At 35.4% G+C, this 19,513-nt stretch overlaps 1 protein-coding gene across 1 annotated transcript; it reads left to right on the plus strand.

Moving 5' to 3' along the window:
- Positions 1 to 635: 635 nt before the first annotated feature.
- LOC103095811 (uncharacterized) lies at positions 636 to 8,152 on the plus strand. Its single transcript, XM_007500807.3, has 4 exons — positions 636 to 905; positions 4,376 to 4,541; positions 5,458 to 5,508; positions 6,372 to 8,152. The coding sequence occupies exons 3-4, from the start codon at positions 5,478 to 5,480 to the stop codon at positions 7,310 to 7,312; spliced, it is 972 nt and encodes a 323-aa protein (XP_007500869.1). The 5' UTR covers positions 636 to 905; positions 4,376 to 4,541; positions 5,458 to 5,477; the 3' UTR covers positions 7,313 to 8,152.
- Positions 8,153 to 19,513: the final 11,361 nt, after the last annotated feature.

Here is a 19,513-nt window from a genome sequence, read left to right on the forward strand (position 1 = left end):
TCTCCCATAGCCGACGCACGATTCCACTGGTTATCACATGTGTTCTTGACTCGAACCCATTTCTCTGTTGTTGGTATTTGCATTATAGTGTTCATTTAGAGTCTCTCCTCAGTCTTATCTCCTCCACCCCTGTAGTCAAGCAGTTGCTTTTCAGCGGTGTTTATACTCCCACAGTTTATCCTCTGCTTGTGGATAGTATTTTTGAGATCCTTGCAGATTGTTCAGCGACATTGCATTGTCCCTAGTGGAGGAGTCCATCACCTTCGATTGTGCCACAGTGTATCAGACTCTGTGTATAATGATTTCCTGGTTCTGCTCCTTTCGCTCTGCATCACTTCCTGGAGGTTTGTAGAACTCATTTTCATTAGGCCATAATGCCTACCAACATGGCACCGGAACCCCTTTCTGGGATTCTGAATTACTCTCATCCTGCCATTTCTTTTGCAGGTATTAGCATTAGTATTGTTTCTTTTTTTTAATGTTTGTACTATAACTAATTTTAAAAAAGAAGTAAAAAGAACTTTTTTAGAAAACATGGAGATTATGTGTAACACTATAAATCTTTGCTATATATAACTTGCTTTTACTTATATGTTTATAAAAAATTCAGTCTGTGGCCTTCAAAAGCAACCCTGCTCAGTTTTTCTCTTTAGAACTTTTTCTTGGCTTCTGCCAAGAAAATTGGAATATTGCAAGATATTCCAAATTCTTGCTTTGTTTTTCTACCTCAATACCAATTGTTGCCTAAAAGATGAATGCTCTATGATGTCAGAGGCAACCTCAGTTCATTTATCTTGGAGACAGGACCAAAGTTCTGACTTAGCTGTCTCAGGAAACAAAGGTCGTTTTCTCTCTGTATCCCAGGACATGGTCCTTCTCTCAGGAGAGAACACTATTTTGAAAAGGTGAGTATACTACTTACAATATTTATTTTAATTTTTTATTTGTGGTTAAATCTTTCATCTATTTAGAGATGAATTTTAGCCCACAATACTTCATATAACCTGAAATTATATTGCCTAGCCTTGCCAATCAAAAGAACAATAGGAATATTTGAGATCCCTGGATTAATCTATTTTTTAATGTGTAATCTTAACTTTATTTTTTTAAATGTATAGTGGACTCTTCCTATGAATCCTTTTTTCCCTTTAATTTAATTGGTCAATTTAAAATATTATTCCTTGGTTATAAGAATCATATTCTTCCCTCCTCTTCCCTACCCCTTCCCTTAACCAACTCGCAATTCCACTGGGGTTTACATGTGTCATTGATAAAAAACTTTTTTCATGTTGATGTTTACACTAGGATGATCAATTAGAGTCTATATCTCCAATCATATCCCCATTGAACCATGTGATCAAGTAGTTGTTTTTCTTCTGTGTTTCTACTTCCACAGTTTTTCCTCTGAATGTGGATAGTGTTTTTTCTCATAAATCCCTCTGAGTTGTTCAGAATCACAGCATTGCCACTAATGGAGAAGTCCATTACAATCTATTGTACCACTGATTACACCACTGTATACACTGATACCAGTGTATCAGTCTCTGTGTACAATGTTCTCCTGGTTCTGCTCCTCTCACTCTGCATTATTTCCTGAAGGTTGTTCCACTCCCCATGGAATTCCTCCAGTTCATTGTTCCTTTCAGCACAATAGTACTATCACCAACATATACCACAATTTGTTCAGTCATTCCCCAATTGAAGGGCATCCTGTCATTTTCCAATTTTTAAGCGCAATTATGAATATTCTTGTACATGTCTTTTTCCTTATTATCTCTTTGGGGTACAAACCCCGCAATGCTATGGCTGGATCAAAGGGCAGACAGTCTTTTAGCGCCCTTTGGGCATAGTTCCAAATTGCCCTCCAGAATGGCTAGATCAATTCACAACTCCACCAGCAGTGCATTAATGTCCCCACTTTGCCACATCCCCTCCAGCATTTATTACTTTTCTTTGCTGTCACGTTGGCCAATCTGCTAGGTGAGAGGTGATACCTCAGAGTTGTTTTGATTTACATCTCTCTGATTATAAGAGATTTAAAACACTTTCATGTGCTTATTAATAGATTTTATTTCCTTATCTGAAAATTGCCTATTCATGTCCCTTGTCCATTTATTAATTGGGAAATGGCTTGATTTTTTGTACAATTGATTTAGCTCTTTGTAAATTTGAGTGATTAGACCTTTGTCAGAGTTTTTTTATGAAGATTGTTCCCAATTTGTTGCTTCCCTTCTAATTTTGGTTTTGTTTGTACAAAAACTTTTTAATTTAATGTAATCAAAATTAGTTTAGATTTTGTAATTTTTTCTAACTCTTGCTTGGTCTTAAAATTTTTCTTTTCCCAAAGATCTGACATGTTTACTATTGTGTTCCCCTAATTTGCTTATAGTTTCCTTCTTTATATTCAAGTCAATCACCCATTTTGAGTTTATCTTAGTGTAGGGTGTAAGATATTGATCCAAATCCAATCTCTCCCATATTGTCTTCCAATTTTCCCAGCAGTTTTTATCAAATAGTGGGTTTTGTTCCCCAAAGCTGGGTCTTTAGGCTTATCATAGACTATCTTGCTGAGGTCACTTACCCCAAGTCTATTCCACTGATCCTGCTTTCTGTCTCTTAGCCAGTTACCATATTGTTTTGATGACCGCTGCTTTGTAGCATAGTTTGAGATCTGGTACTGTGAGGTCTCCTTCCTTCGTATTTTTTTTCATTATTTCTCTGGATATCCTTGATATTTTGTTCTTCAAAATGAACTTTGTTATGTTTTAATTTTTAATTCAGTAATAATGTTTTTTGGTAGTTCAATGGGAATGACACTAAATAAGTAAATTAGTTTGGGTAGGATTGTCATTTTTATTATGTTAGCTCATCCTACCCATGAGTAATCAATGTTTTCCAATTGTTTAGGTCTAGTTATAGTTGTGTGGCAAGTGTTTTGTAGTTGTGTTCATATAGTTCCTGTGTTTGTCTCGGCAGATTGATTCCTAAGTATTTTATATTGTGTGGGGTGATTTTAAATGGAATTTTGCTTTCTAATTCTTGCTGCTGAGATGTGTCAGAGCTATATAGAAATGCTGATGATTTATGTGGGTTTATTTTGTATCCTGCAACTTTGCTAAAGTTGTTGATTATTTGCACAAGCTTTTTGGTTGATTCTCTGGGGTTCTTTAAGTAGACTATCATATCATCTGCAAAGAGTGATAACTTGGTTTCCTCCTTGCCTATTTTAATACCTTCGATTTATTTTTCTTCTCTAAATGCTACAGCTAGTGTTTCTAGTACAATGGTAAATAATAGAGGTGATAACGGTCATCCTTGTTTCACTCCTGATCTTATTATGTAGGCTTCTAGTTTATCCCCATTGCAGTGCATTGATCTATTCTTGAAATCCTGAAATAAGTTAAGAAATTATCCAGTGCTTCTTCTGTGTGGCTTAGTATTACAGTGGATATAGCACCAGGCTTAGAGCCAGGAAGATCTGAGTTCAAATGCAGCTTCTGACACTCAAAAATTATGTGACTCTGGGCAAGAAAATCGCCATTTGCCTGAGTTCCACATCTGCAAAATGGGGAACCACTGGGGAAGGAAATGGCAAACCAATATGTTTTCATTGTCAAGAAAACCTCATGGGACAAAAAATTCATGGAATCACGTAGAACTATATACTACTGAACAACTGGGCATAAACAACCTTTTGTGAAAGAAGCTGGGAAGGAGACCAATCTGGAAAGTTAGTGTCACTGCAGTTCTCCAGGGGCAAATGGAAGAGTAAATCTGAGGGGACAAGAATGGAATTTGGGAGGTATTGAAGGTTTGAGCTCAGTAATGAGAAGGCTGACATAGTCTTCAGTCAGTCCAAGGGAACCTTTCCACATTCCAGATAATTTTAGCTTTAGAGAAGTTATGCCATTAGTTGTGATTTAATTCATCCTTTTCAGAAGACGGGGAAGAAGCTAGGAATCAGAGAACACAGTATACTGGGATAGTCTAGAGAAGATAACAAGGAAGGTAATCATTATACTTACTAATACTTAAAAAAACAAACACCTTTGACTTCTGTCTTATACTTGATCCTAGTAAGTTACAAGGAGGAAGAGGGGTAAGGGTTAGGGTATAGGGTTTAAATGACATGCCCAAGATCACATACCTAGGAAATGTCCAAGGCCAGATTTGAACTCAGGTCCTCTTTAGTGCAGAACTGACTCTCTATCCACTGAGCCACCTAGGTACCCCACTACTACTCTTTATGAGAGCAAAAACAGTTTCACTTTAATGCAAGAAAATATTTCAGGAAATGTTCTACGTTTCTCTACATCCCAGGAGAGATTTCACTGAAGCAACTGAATGTACTTTTTCTTTTTTTTTTTTTTACTAGGGGCTAACTCTATAGCCTGCTGAACCTCCCTCTAAAGAGGAAACATAACTAAATCAACCTTGTGATAGTTCAAATTGGATTATCCAATTCTGATCTTCAGGGTCTTGAAATACCCTGATTCTACTTGGTCATCCCATTTGATACCAACTCTGCAACTGTGAAAGAGGTTAGTCTAGTTTGGGATAAGGATCATCAAATGGAATGGGTGTGCTGTTTAGCAGGATGTGTTGATGGGTTCTCAGTACTCCTGAGGTGAAAGAGAATGGGAGAAAGGAGACTTGGAGGGAGATTTAGCTGTTCTAGACCATAGCAGGTGACTAGACTTGTCATGAAATAACAAGGCATCATTAAAAAGTGTCTTTGACCTTAAATTTAAAGAATGAATATACATAATCCTATAAAATGTGTATAATATTCTGTTAACATATATTACACATATAAGTTTCATTTGGAAATGTTCTTGCTTGGATTTGTGGTTAAACTTATAGAATCATTTGGATGGCAACATCATGGCATGTAAAGATGGCCTTAGACAACATGTTTGTTATTTAGGGCAAGACAGAAGGAAAGACACAGATGCCTAAGAAATCAGATTCTGAAAGAAGTAGGTGGTATTTGGAATTCCACCCTTAGACCCTCACTCTGATTCATTCATTTGCAACAAAGGAGGGGCATTATCTCCTTTTCTTTGTCTTTCATAACCCAAATGAATGTTAATAAATATGAGTAGGCAATACCTGGGACTGAATGGTGTGGGGGTGGTGAAAAGAAAGGCAAAGTTTCTGGAATGACAAAGACTAATGGTTACTAATATACAAAATAGATTATAGTTAGTCCAAAATGATGTATATATAAAACAACTAAATAAATTACTTGAAACATCTTCAGCATAGGGAGCTTACAGGCTTCTGGGTAACAGTGGGTGGGCACTGTTGGGGAAACCAGAATGGGACAAGAAGAAAAGGAAATTGTAAAGGACTTTGGAAGGGTGAGACCACTGTGAAAAAACTGTTAGTTAGAGGAAGAGAATTTGTGTAGAAACTCGAGGAAATCATGTATCTTTGTTAACATTGTTTTCTCAGGGAAATTTTTGATAGGGAAAATGAGAAGAGGAGAAAAAGAGCATGAAAAAGGTAAGAAATTTTGTTTTCAGTAACTTCAAATACATTCCAATTACAAGTCTCTTTCTGAACTCTTTGATGTTTTTCCTCAATCAGTGATTCTTAAATGATTGTGATCCTCAAGTTAGGAAGGTATAGATGGAAATGAAATTGTCCCAGGAGATGAATTCTATGATGCATTCCAGTCCTGTGAACTTAGAAAGTCAGGCAAGCACCAGGAAGCTCCATTTCCTGGGTCTGAATGTTTCCTTGTTGCACCATACTACATGAAGTATGGCTTGAAGTTCTCTGATCCTCAGTTTTTCCTCTTCTTCAAATGGCAATCATATCATTTCAAACTCCTTGTCTCACAGTTTTCAGGAAAGCATACTTTTGTAAAACCTAAATTGCACAGCTTAGAAGGGAGACAATGGTTTATTTTCTTATAAGTACATTAAGCACATGATGAATTTCAGTTTTCCCTGGTTGAGTCTTAGTGGGACCATATTTCTACTTGGGTGAGTCTTGACCATTCTTTGTGCCTTATAGTTGTCCTCTCCAAAAAAGACTTAATAGAATTTACCTCCTAAACACTCACAATTGTCAGGAAAAAAAAAAACACTTAAAATTCATTAAAGCTTATATGCTTCTTCTGAAAGGTCTACTTCCTGATTTGTGAAATGGAGATAATAAGTCTTGCTTTTAATGGGGCACTTGTGTGAGTACAAAAAAGATGCTGAAGCCCTTTGAAAGTGATAAAGTGATACAGACAAGTGAGGATTCACTATTATTTGCTATCTTCCCTATTTGGTCCATTTTTACAGCTGCCTTTCCCATACACAAATCAGAGGGACAACATTTTCCTGGACTCACTCAGTGCTATCTTTTTTCATTAGAAATCATGATCCAGTTCCCATCAAAAGACCTTCCAGGAAAGATGAAAAGAAGACTGATTACAGCTGCTTGGGAAAACCAGACAGAACCATTGTGGGAAAAAATAGAGCATCATTTGAATTCTAAGCCAATGTCCCACCTCAACCAACCCATAGGCAGGACATGTCTCAAACAACCACTCATAGTAACACAGTTTCCAAACTCTCAAAAAACTGTACTAATGCCATCTCTTAATCCAAAGGAGAACTCAAAAAAATTGACCTGCCCTGGCAAGTCGTATACTATGTCAGACTTGCCCTTAAAACGTTGCCCTAGTAACCAGTCCCATATGGAGCCTTTCTCAGGACCTGGGCACTACCAGAACATTTTAGTTGACCACAATCACCAAACAGCTGAGGCCCAACAGACTCAGATCCCATCTGTACGTGGACACAGAGGTAAAGTTAAACATAAAGTCCCCATGAAGAAAGACTTCAAAGTCTTACCTGAGCACAATGTGCCAAAGGGGACAACTCTAAATGCTCTTGTAAGAAGTTTAAACTTTGCCTCCAAATCTAAAATTATCTCAGCATGTTTTTCTGAGTCTTTACCTAAAGCTAATGGTTTAAAACCATTAAACCATGACTGGACTAAGGAAAGAGAAATGAGAAAATCTCTTTCTGGGCCCCAAATTCCCACTTTTTCTCTTTGTAATAATGTTACCGATGCAAGAAATGCCCATCCTTCCTACCCCACACAGTGGCCTACTCCCACTACAGATAAACCACCACATGATATAGACGAATTAATATCAGCCCTGGGATTAGAAACACCAAAATTTGGACCATGGCAACATGCAGAAAAGGAGAATTTTTCAGATTTCCAACAATGGGCCAAGTGCTCTTCTACATGCCTGAAGTACCGTTGCATGTACTGTATGCCAATGGATACGTTTGCATCATGACAATCCCTCAGTCTAACCAGAGCTCTACCAAGCTAAAGTCAGCAAATTGAGAATATGTATAAGCCAGAGATAAAGCGTCAGTCCACAATGTTAGCCTGTATACAGGTTTATACAATTGGACCGAGATGTTCCACTGACCTCATCTACCTGAGTCATCATGAACACCCGTGTATCTCTTCATTGTTTCATCTCCTAAATAGGCTATCATCAAACATAGCTGAAACTATGCAGCACCCTGAGAACATCAGGCCACTTTGTAAAAGTGCTTGAGCACTCACGTGTGCAAAACTGCAGACAGGCAGGGAAACTGAAGAAACGCTGTGCCCTGAGCACACCAGGCCTTTCTCTAATGAAACCTGACCACCACCTTTTGGACATGCAAAAACCAGACTCTGACAAGCAAGCTTAAGGACCTCCAAGCATCTCTCCAATGAACCTAGACCATCTGAACATTTCACAACTGGACTGAAATCAGCATGTCAGGAGGCAATCCCAGGCTACCTTCTCACTAATACTGACTACTATTTAAATGTGTCCTCTGTCCCACACAGAATTCATTTTTAATAAGTCTCATTCACTGACCACAAATATGCCCCCGAACCCCTTTTATTGAGTTTGATATTACTCCTCTCTAACATTCCCATCTCCTTGGCAGGTCTCAGGGTGGCTGATTGTTTTTAATTTTTATATGTGACAAAAATATTTTAGAGCCCATGAGCGTGATATATCTGTGAATCTATTATACATAGATTGTATATAGTTCTATTTTATGTGTATATATATCTACCATTTATAATAGCTTGCTTTTACTTTTAAGTATATAAAGGATTTAATCTGTAACTTTTAAAAGCAATCCTGCTTGTCTTTTTTCTCCCTAAATTTTCTTCTCCTGTACATTTCACAAAATATTCTAAAGACTGTTTTTTTTTCTTTTTTCATATTACTATTTTTAACTCCTTGTTCTACCCAACTTAGTACCTTCCCTCTACCCCAAACCTAGAGCATTGGGGGAGAAGGCAGAATAAATACAATCATTATTACATATTTAGAAAAAAAAAAGAAACTTCACATAACAGCCAGGTATAAAATGTCTTAATCTATTCTTGAATTTTTTAAAATCCTGTCAGGTGGTGGGTACATATCATCCTTGCAAACTGATATGTATCATTCTTGCAATCTGGTCTCTATAGCTACAGTGGTTAATGTCAACTATAAAGTTTCTGAATTCTGAGGGTTTTTTTCCTTCAAATAATGATCATCTTGTTTAAATATCTCCCCTGTCTGTTCTGCTCAGTTCACTCTGTATTATTTCATAAAGTGTTTTTGAGGGGTTGGAGAAGAAATGAGATCTTGCTGTGACATGTCAGGTGTGAGATGTCTACATGCTTATAGGATATCCAGTTCAAGGTGTCCAAGAGAAGATAGTGGTTAACATAAGCATGGAGTTCAGGAGAGTAGGGCTGGACATACATCCATACGTGTGTGTGTATATGTAGACATGTATACACACACACACACACACACACACACACACACACATATATATATATATATATATATATATATATATATATATATATATATATATATATACTGTTCTATCCCCCTCCAATAAGTAGTTCCCTAGAGACTATCATGGCTAATTTACTTTTATATACATTATTTTTAATGGGAATTCTATATTCCTTAACATTCCCCTATCAGGGAGTTTTAAGTAGCTACCCTGTTATTCTAGACTGACTATTTGTGATGCCAGGAGCATTTGAAATCTTCTACTTCCACCTTTATAAAGTCCTATGGGGAGGTAAAAAGTCCTAGGTCAAGTCAGTAAAGATCAAAAACAAGCAAGTCAAGAATCAAGTTCAATAAAAAAAGTCCTTGAGGATAGATTATAGAGAAATTGGCTTAGAGGTTGAGAAAGGGAGAAACTTTTGAGTTCTGAGTGGCATTTTCACTTAACTTTTCTGAGCTTCTGTTTCTAAATCTGTAAGATAAGGATGGAGTAGGGGGCAGCTGGGTAGCTCAGTGGATTGAGAGCCAGGCCTAGAGACGGGAGGTCCTAGGTTCAAATCTGGCCTCAGACACTTCCCAGCTGTGTGACCTTGGGCAAGTCACTTAACCACCATTGCCTAGCCCTTACCACTCTTCTGCCTTGGGGCCAATACACAGTATTGACTTCAAGAAGGTAGGGAGGGCAGAAAGGGGAGTGTGCAAGTATAGAACAAATAGGTAAGATCCCTGCTTGTTATACTCCATAAGAGCTTTATTTTTTCAAAAAATTCTCCAATTAATTTTTTTTTAATTAAGGTCATATTTAAATCAGAACAACAAATTTGAGTCCATTGAGGAAGTAATAAAAGCTAATAAAAGGAAATTAAACACTCGGGAATCTAAACTAAATCAAAGGTCACAACAATTGTATTCACAGATTGAATAAGATTTTTGGAAACTCATCTAAAGGAATTTCATGAGACCTTAAACCAAAAAACAAGAAAATCTCTGGAGACTCTGGAGACTAGCTGCTTTGTACAGTCTAAGTGCTGCTAGATTTCCCAGAGTTTGTTCCCTTAAACTTAAGTTCCTGGACAATGGAAGACCTTCTGATTTCTCTCCATTATGCATCTCCCATGCTGTTTTTCCATTTTCAATGTTACCAAGAACATTTAAAACTCTCTAAGTATTTACCTTGTCACAAAGTCAGTACAGTCACATGGAACTCAGTCCTGGAGACTCAAAATTTTAGATCAGTGCAGAGTAATATACACCCAGGGAATAACTACTGCCTTCTTAAGGGCCTCAGGTACTTTTGTACATAGCTCCTGCCTTGGGCAAGCCAAGCCCTTCCTGAATTACCATGACAAGATCTCTATCTGAGCTCTTCACTACAGCTTCAGCTTCACAAGATCCAGACCTGAATCCCTAACTGGCATTTCTGGTAGGCTCTCATCACCCTGACATACTTTTGGGTAAGTCTTGACCATCAGCCTCAGGTTTCAAGTTTACTTTATGGCTATCAGAGCAATTATCCATGTAAAAATTTCAATTAGACTTAAGAATTTATAATCAATTAATTAAACATATCTAGATTCAGATATTTATATGAAACCCATCTGTGAATATTCTAATGGGTCTTCTGGAGAACTCAGTATTTCACTCAGCATCTTTCAGAATTATTCCCAATCAGGAACAGATCCATCTACAAAGAGATATCATTTTTAGAATTATTATCTTGGTCTTTTGCTTTGTCTTTACTGGAACAACAGAAAAATAGTTCTTGGGCTTCTAATAAAATCACAGCCACCCTTAGCCCTTTAAATATGTATCCTTCATCTATCGGCAAACATTTGGCAACCAAATACAGATATACTAACCCCAAAGGGAAATCATTTCATCTTGGTTTTTTTTTAAAGTAATATTTAGAACTTCATAAAAATTCCAACATTTATGTCTTTTATCATTCATCCCTTTTGAGAGTATATTTTAACTTTAGCATTAGGTCATGGGATAGGGGAAGGTCATTCAGAAAGAATGAGGCCATAAAGACATTCATAAACATTTATATAACTCTATGTGTTAATCTAGGAATACTAAGGAGATGGATATCACTAATCTGGACTAATTGATTAGGCCAGGGAGTCAAGATAAGAAATGGTAGACATTCAAACCACTGAATCTTTTATCTTGGCATCCTCACTACAGTAGACTCAAGGAAACCTAATAGAACAGTTAGATTTATCATAAAACCTTAACAGTTCACTTGGCACATTCAGAGAAACTTATTATGAAAGGAGAATGAGATGAGGGACATGGTTGTAATGACACCAGTCCTCTTTCAGCTGGAACAAATTTGAAGTCACAAACTGACCTATCCAAGGTATAACAAAACTAATCTCCCTCAACACTGTTTGGTTTCAGGTAAAAGTCCTAAATGATATTTGAAATAGCCAATCTAACCTAGAATTTCATATTACCCAATAAGGTTTCTTTGCCAGGTTTATGACTACCCAGGAAATTTTCATGCTCAGAGACAGAATAGACCAGTGAGAAACCAAGTCAAGAGGATGTTGCCATTGTCTTTCAACCTTCTCAGTAATACACATCCACCTATAACATTTGGAGACAGCTCTCCTTTTGAGCAACTCTTTTTTTTAATGGTAGAGTATGGACAAAACAATACTTTAAACAGTTATCTCAGGACTCAATACTCAGAGCAAGTCAAATTGTAGTTCCAAGAAGTTCTACTTTAAATAGCAACTTCCACGATTTACTATTTAGAGCAGAATACAAATGCTTCCATGATTAATTTTTATTTTTTCCTCTATGTAGTAAGTTTCCAACATTTTTCAAAAAATATTGAATTTGAATTCTCTTCACTCCTTTCTTTTCCACTACCCATTCCATTGAGATGGTTAACCTGTCTCATAGATTTTACATGTGTATACATGTAAAACAAAGTGTTTCTCAAATTAACAGTAATATCAGTTAATGAAAATACATGTCTCTACTACTCATTAAGTACATACAGTCTTTCTAAAAGTACTCAATAATTTCTTTTTCTAGTCTGACATATTGTAAAATGAAAAAAACCATTAAGACAATAATCACATTCTGGAATTTTTTGCAATTGAATATATGATAGTTTGCTAACAGCCAGGAGATTCCTGTTACACTGAGCATGTTAAACCCTAGGGCAAAAAAGCAAAATCTTTTAAATTGGATTCTATTCATCCATACCTTTATTAATCAAGTTGATTTATCTAGTTAACTTTCCATAAATTCCAAAATAATCATTATACATTATGCCATATAGTTAATTGTCATTCCAAATAATAAAACTTCTAAGGCATCCCTCCCATTTTAGTATGAGAGGGAAGAAAGGGTGTTTAGGAACAGGTTCTCAGCCCATCTAGAAACCAGTGACCGAATTATTCCAGTCTCAGATTCTCAAGGTAAAATTTACACAGTTGTCATTATTTCCATGCTTTTGAAGCTTCTTTCTAGAACTGATGTTTTCTGGCCTGAGGCAGAAATTTCAGAGTTAAGCAAAGTCTCAGAGAATTTCTCACAGGTAATGAGTCTCTTAGAGGTGTCTTGTACTTTTCCTGAACACTAAGGTATTTACTTCTCTTGATAAACTGGAGTACAATCATATAAATATTAAAGAATGTTTTTTAATAAGAAAAGCATTCTTTTTTGTCCCTATTTATTTTTCTCCATATTGTAATTTTTCTAAGATTTCATTCACACTTTTGTCTCTTATTTTTTGGTTTGATTTATCTAGACCTGATAGAGGAAGTTTCAGGTCTCCTACTAGTATAGTTTTACTATCTATTTCCTCCTTAAGCTCCAATAGTTTCTCCTTTAAAAATCTGGATACTATACCATTTGATATATACATGTTGAGTACTGATATTTCTTCACTGTCTATATTTCCTTTTATCTAGATGTAATTACCTTCCCTATCTCTTTTGATCAGACCTATTTTTACTTTGGCTTTTTCAGATATAATGATTGTGACTTCTGCCTTCTTTTTCTCAGTTGATGCCCAATAAATTTTGCTCAAACTACTAACCTATACCCTGTTTGTGTTTATCTGCCTCATGTGTGTTTCATGTAGACAACATATTTTGGTTTCTAATCCACTCTGCTATCTGCTTCCATTTTATGGGTGAGTTCATCCCATTCACATTCAGAAATATGATTACCACTTGTGTATTCCCCATCATTCTAATTTTTTCTTGTAGTTCTGCCCTTTCTTTCACTATTTCCTTCTACATCAGTGTATTGCTTTTAATCAGATGCCCTAATCCCCACCCTTATTTTGCTTTCCTTCCCACCTTTTCCTTTCTTATTCTCCTTTTATTTTTCTTTATCCAAACAGTTTGAACCTGATTGGTGAGTCAAACAGTTTTGAACAGTTTTGAACCTATATTGGAACAGTTTTTTCCATCTAAATATTTTATTTTGGAACTTGTCAAAATTTATTTTTACAGTTTGGTGAACTAAATAGGACAAAGAACCTAACTGATTTTAAGGGTTCAATGGTCAATTTAGGCAGTTGGAACCATTATCTCAAGGGGATCTGTGGAAGCAGCTGGAGGTGAACAGTGGTAAAAGTGAGCTGAACTCTAGTTAACTATAGTCAACTTGATACAAAGACGCTACTCTCAGAAAACCTGGTGAATTAGCTACATAGAATCACCATGGAATTTTCTTTATTATATATGACTTCCATCATTTTCATTATTGTACCAGAATATATACAAAATGCAATTGGCTATGACTTTCAAGTGCCAGTACTCTTGCTGACACTCCTACAACTAATCTCTTATGCCTTGTGATACAATTGTTTATCATGTGCTTTTACATGATAATCAAATCTTTGACAGTTGTGTTTAAACATTTAAAAGCAAGCATCAAGCAACCTACTGCAAAGAGTGATCTAATGTTAAAAGTGAACTATCTAGATACTAAACTAGGTAGAATGCAAACTCAATATGAGGAATTACTGAAGGATAAAGGGACAATGGAAGCAACTAAAGAACACAAAGCAGCTTAATTAGAGGATGCAACTACTTCAGATAAAGCAACTAAATTAGAAATGGAAATGGAAGCATTAGAAAGCAAACCAGTTCATATGTTTCCTTTAAGGGAGGTACCCATAGTGTCCCCAGAGCATGGTATAGTGAATCTCATGTGCCACAAAAAAGTTTACGCAGGCTGATATAGACAGTTTTAAGAAAATTATTCCATCGTATGAAGAAGAAGCCATGGGTGTTGTAAAGCAGTTCAAGCGTTTAATTAAGCTTTACAATCCTACTTATTTGGACTTTGACATCCTTATGGATAAATTATTAACAAAAAGAGAGAAACAACAGATTATACAAGACACTAATAATAACCCCCTAATTGCTGATTGGCCAACTTGGGATCTTGGTTGGGAATATAACTCTTTTGCGCTGTCAGAGACTTAACTATAGCCAGGGAGGCAATAACTGAAACTATGAGGCAAAATTCCAGAAGTCCAGGAACCTGGTCTAAATTTGAGCACCTAAAACAGGAAGTGGGAGAGACTCCCTCCACTTTCCTTGATAGAATTATTGACTTTGCAGAAAAATGGATTGGGTTGGATACTTTAACAGATGAAAATGTAAATCATACCCACAGGCAGTTTGTAAAATGCATACCCTGTGGTCCAAAATTATTTTTGGAGTAACAGTACAAATTGGTTTGACATGGGTCTTGATGAAATTTGGAGTATTGCTAACTATATTTTCCAAGATGAGAAAAAACAGGCAATAAGAAGAGAAAAATGATATAATTGATAACTTAACCAAAGAAATTAGAGAGCTTAAACAAAAACTGAAATCCAGTGAAGTGCAGGAAAAAACTGTAGCTGCACTAAGAACTTATAGACAACCCAGACATAATTACAACTCCAGGCAATACAGACAAACCCCAAGATGTTTTCTTTGTAATAGACCTGGTCACCTCATGAGAGAATGCATATTTAGAGGACAATTCTTTGGACAAAGCTTCAGGGGAAACTGAGGACATATATTTAATCTCTTTAATAGATTCAGGCAAAATGGATATAGAAATTATGGGTTTAATAATGGATTTAATAATGCATTCCAGTATGGGAGACCAAAGTATCCAAATTATTTTGATACTGGATGCTACTATAATTCATAACAAGCACCAGACCTGAATACCATGCAAATACCATGCAAAAAATATCAAAGCAGGTGCCCGTCCAAAATATTCCCACGTAGCTGGTGGGAATCCCCAAACACTTGATATCCCAAAATGCACAACTTCATTATGAAGGTGTGCCAAGGCCTGTGCAGTTAAAAATATAGTATATGGAGAAAATGGACTAGGAAATATGGGCAATGGAATAAAAACTAATGAAAATGACAAAGAGATTTTTAAAATGTGGAAAATTAGTGCAGGAGAAATCAATGAAGAATTAAAGAATGAGGAACAGGAACAGGTGTTGAGTTTTCCTGATCCTGGTGTGTTACTCCTGTGATACCTGTCCATTCTCCAGAAAATAGCACAGAACACCATGTAACCCTATAAATAGGAACACAAGTGTATGATTGTCTCTTAGACACAGGTGCTGCCAAATCTGTGTTGCAGAAATCCCCTGAGGAGTGCAAAATAGTGGGTTAAATGGAAGCTGTGGGTGTGGCAGTTGTCTATTAGATTATGCACTCCATAGGATAAAATCTGGGGATTCAGTTTACATAAAAAAATAAACTTTAAGTAGTAAGTGTATTAGAGAAAGAAATATGACTGCATTGCTTGTATGTGAAAAAAACAACAACAGCAGAATAAATTACTTCTGACAACATGGCTGCAGTCAAAAAGATATCAGGAGAAAAAGAAGAAGAAGAAAATGGAGACAGAGACCAAGATACAAAGGAGAAGACAACATAGATGACAACAAAAAGGACAATTGAACTGTAACAAAGACATTGCAGAAAAATCAACTCAGAGAAGTGGAACACAGACTGATTATGCACATGAACTGTAAGATTGTTGTGCCATTCAAATACTACACACTTTCACTATACTTGCAAACAAACACTACATAGTAACGACACAAAGGGAGAAGACAGTAGCAGAGGAGATGGCTTTAAAGATTGGTTAAGTATTCACTACAAAATAACATACACATATAGAACACATTTCTCACAAACTTTGCAACATCATAACCAGGTGATGAGTATCCACAGAAATAAATACAGATAAATTACCTTGGGAAAATAATAATAATTGTACACATTAAAATAATAAGATTTTATCGCACAAGAAGACTTTATGTGTTCCTAAGAGATAAAGTCAAGAAAACATACATATCTTTCAAAAGAAAATCTTTAAGGTTTTCTTAGATTATCTTAAGGGGAGAAGTTTATTTTCCTCCTGCAACATGTAAATAGTTTATACATAGCATATACATAGATGTAGAAATTGTACAGATCTGTACATTTATGTAGATGTGTATATAGTTAAATTATTTAAAAGTTTTGATGTTAGTATAGCAAGTTGATTTTGAGTTTTAATGTAATTAGTTTTGGTTCTCTGTATTAGCAATAGAATAAGGTCTTAGCATAGCAAAAAAGTTTTGTTTGGATTGTTCAAATAGGATTTGTAAAATGAAGTTTGCTTGAGTTTTGCATAGTTATTACTTTAGATAGACTTTAGTTTTTTGTAAAACAAGTTAGTTTGTTACTATTTTATTGTTTCAAAAGTTTTTCAAAAGTTTGAATTTTGTATTTTCCAGTTTGAATTTCTGTAATTGTGTGTTTTGCACTTGCATTTATACGAATATGTTTTCATTGATTATTTGTTTTCATTGAAATTTTCTTTTCTTTCATTTATATCTCTAGTACAGGTTAGCATAAATAAAGTATAGCAATAAGAATATGATAAGATAAGCATAAGATTAATACTATTTTTAGGAAATATAATAATAATAGGGTTAGGCATAGCTTTAGAATTACATAGAATAGTGAGTATATGGGAGAGATTTTTCATTTTGCAAAAAGTGGGTATTTATAGATATGGAACACTGAACATCACATCACTCCTTTTTGAGAGGTAGTTTGTTAGAACAAAAAAATATTATTTGTTATAAGAGCTCTCTGTTAAGTGTTAGAGTAAGGAAGAGGTATCAAGAATGCAGACTGTGGTGGGGGTAGCTGGGTGGCTCAGTGGATTAAGTCAGACCTAGAGATGAGAGGTCCTAGGTTCAAATCTGACCTCAGACACTTCCCAGCTGTGTGACCATGGGCAAGCCACTTGACCCTCATTGCCTAGCCCTTACCACTCTTCTGCCTTGGAGCCAAGGCTCCAAGGTGGAAGGTAAGGGTTTAAAAAAAAGAACGCAGCCTGTGGCCCTCTTGAGCCCCACAACATTCTTGAGTGTGTCCCAAAACAGATGTATTGGAAAATATTTAATAAAAATATAGTGACATATAAATAAAATGTTTTAAATGTGTTAGTATGTGGCTCATAAGGATCTTATGTTTGGATTAATGACCCTTGTTTTTATTTGTTTTGTACTAATGGAATAAACAATTGATTGGAAAATCTAGATGATGCTAAAAAATCTTAAAATATGATTACAAAATAGAAAATGAAGTCAAGGGAGGAAAAAAGAAGGTGCTAAGGAAGTAATTGAGTAATATTTAGAATTCTAAATTCATTCTATTAATTTTTAAAGATTTTTAGTCTTGCTAAAATAGGTCAGGAAAGCTAATTCTATTTTTCTCAGTTGCTTGTTTCTCTATAAAAATCAACTTAAGATTCTTTTTCTTTAGAATATTAAAAAAAATCTCAATCCTCTCTTATTTTCAGTTCTCAATTCTCTTTCTCTTATCCCCTTCTCCTATCCATTTAGAAAGCAAGAAAAACAAAACAAATTACAAATATGTATAGTCAAGCAAAACATGTTCTGCAGAAGCTGTGTCCCAAAACAAACAAACAAAACTGCCTTAGTTTGTATTAAGTCCTTTACCTCTCTTTCTGGAAATGGATAGTATGTTTCATCATAAATCTTCTGGAATTGTCACATCAGAGTTCCTAAGTCTTTTAAAGTTATCTATACAGTTTTGTCATTGCTATAATTTTTTTTTCTCCTGATTCTACTTACTTCCCATTATATTAGTTCTTAAATTTTTTTCCTGGTTTTTCTAAACCCTTCCTTCCCTTTCATCATTTCTTATAGCACAATAACATTTCATCACATATATATGTCATAATATGTTCAATCATTCCCCAGTTGATGAGCAGCTTTTCAGTTTCTGATTTTTTGCCACTGTGAAAAGATTTTCTTTAAATATCGTTGTACATATGGACTCTGTAAGAAGGGAAGAAGAGAAATGGGTTTCAAATCCTTCATTGCTGGAGATTCAACAGAGTTTCCAGCAACACTACTACTGGACTTAATGAGGGGGGAACCTTTGCATGAGTGTGAAGAAGTAGTTAAATTGGTAGAACAACTGAGGCAGGACTTGAGAGATACCCCTACAGAGAATCCTGACTTAATACTTTTTACCAATGGGTCTTCTTACATGCATAATGGTATCCATTACATGGGACCTGCAGTAGTCACAGAATTTGAGAATCTGTGGTAAGCCTCACTGCCCAAAAACATAAGTGCCTAGGGGGCAGAAGACATTGCATTGAAGCAAGCCTGCATTCTTGCAGAGGGCAAAATAGCTAATGTCTATACAGTCTCTAATTTAGGTTTAGGATTCACATATGTAAATAGATCTGTACATATGTGTAAATAAGTGTAACATAGTTTGGGATAACATAATTGTAATATGGTGAGTGTACATCATTTGTTTATATATGTGTATATAGCCTGTATATGGTTTTGTATATTCTATATATGTTGTAAGATATGTCTATATATTTTTCCATAGTTATCATAATGCAAAAGTTTTTACAAATCTATACATATGTATATATATACATGTAACACACATTTATGTAATATATGTATATATGTAAAGATTCTGTAAAATAGAAATGTGCATAGTTAGGTAGATACAGTTTTATCTCCTATAATACCAATAGGATTTAGCATAGGAAAAGTCTGGGTTTTGAATTGTTCAACAAACATTTTTTGAATACATTTTACATAAGCTTTTTTAGTCACAGAGATTTGTATTTTTGTAGAAGCTTATGCTACATTGTTGTATTTTTTCTCTATTTTCAAATTTTCATATACATTGCTATAATATTTTTGAGATAAGATTGTTTTGTGAGTCCAAGCAGTGCACTGGTCTCTGTGAGGCAGACCCTCACTGTGAGGTACCAGGGAACAAGCTTAAACCTTGGTATCTAAACATTATTGACATCATCCCATCAAGGATCCACATATTTCAATCTTCTTCCTCTTTCTTTGTTCTCTTTGGAAAATAGCTCGTACAATGATAGAGTTGGGTCAAAGGATAGTTTCATATTTTTTTTCAGAATAGCTAGACCAGTTTAAAATCCCACCAATAATGCATGTGCCTATTTTTTCACGACCCATCCAGGATTTGTTCTTTTCATTTTTTTCAACTTGACTAAACTTTGAAGTTGTATCTCAGGGTTGTTTTAATTGACATCTTATAGTTAGAGTACTTTTTAATAAAAGTAAGAAGGTAGAGAAAGATGAGAGGTGAGAAACAGAAAAAG

The sequence above is a fragment of the Monodelphis domestica genome, chromosome 8, assembly GCF_027887165.1.
Source record: "Monodelphis domestica isolate mMonDom1 chromosome 8, mMonDom1.pri, whole genome shotgun sequence".
Classification (NCBI taxonomy): domain Eukaryota; kingdom Metazoa; phylum Chordata; class Mammalia; order Didelphimorphia; family Didelphidae; genus Monodelphis; species Monodelphis domestica.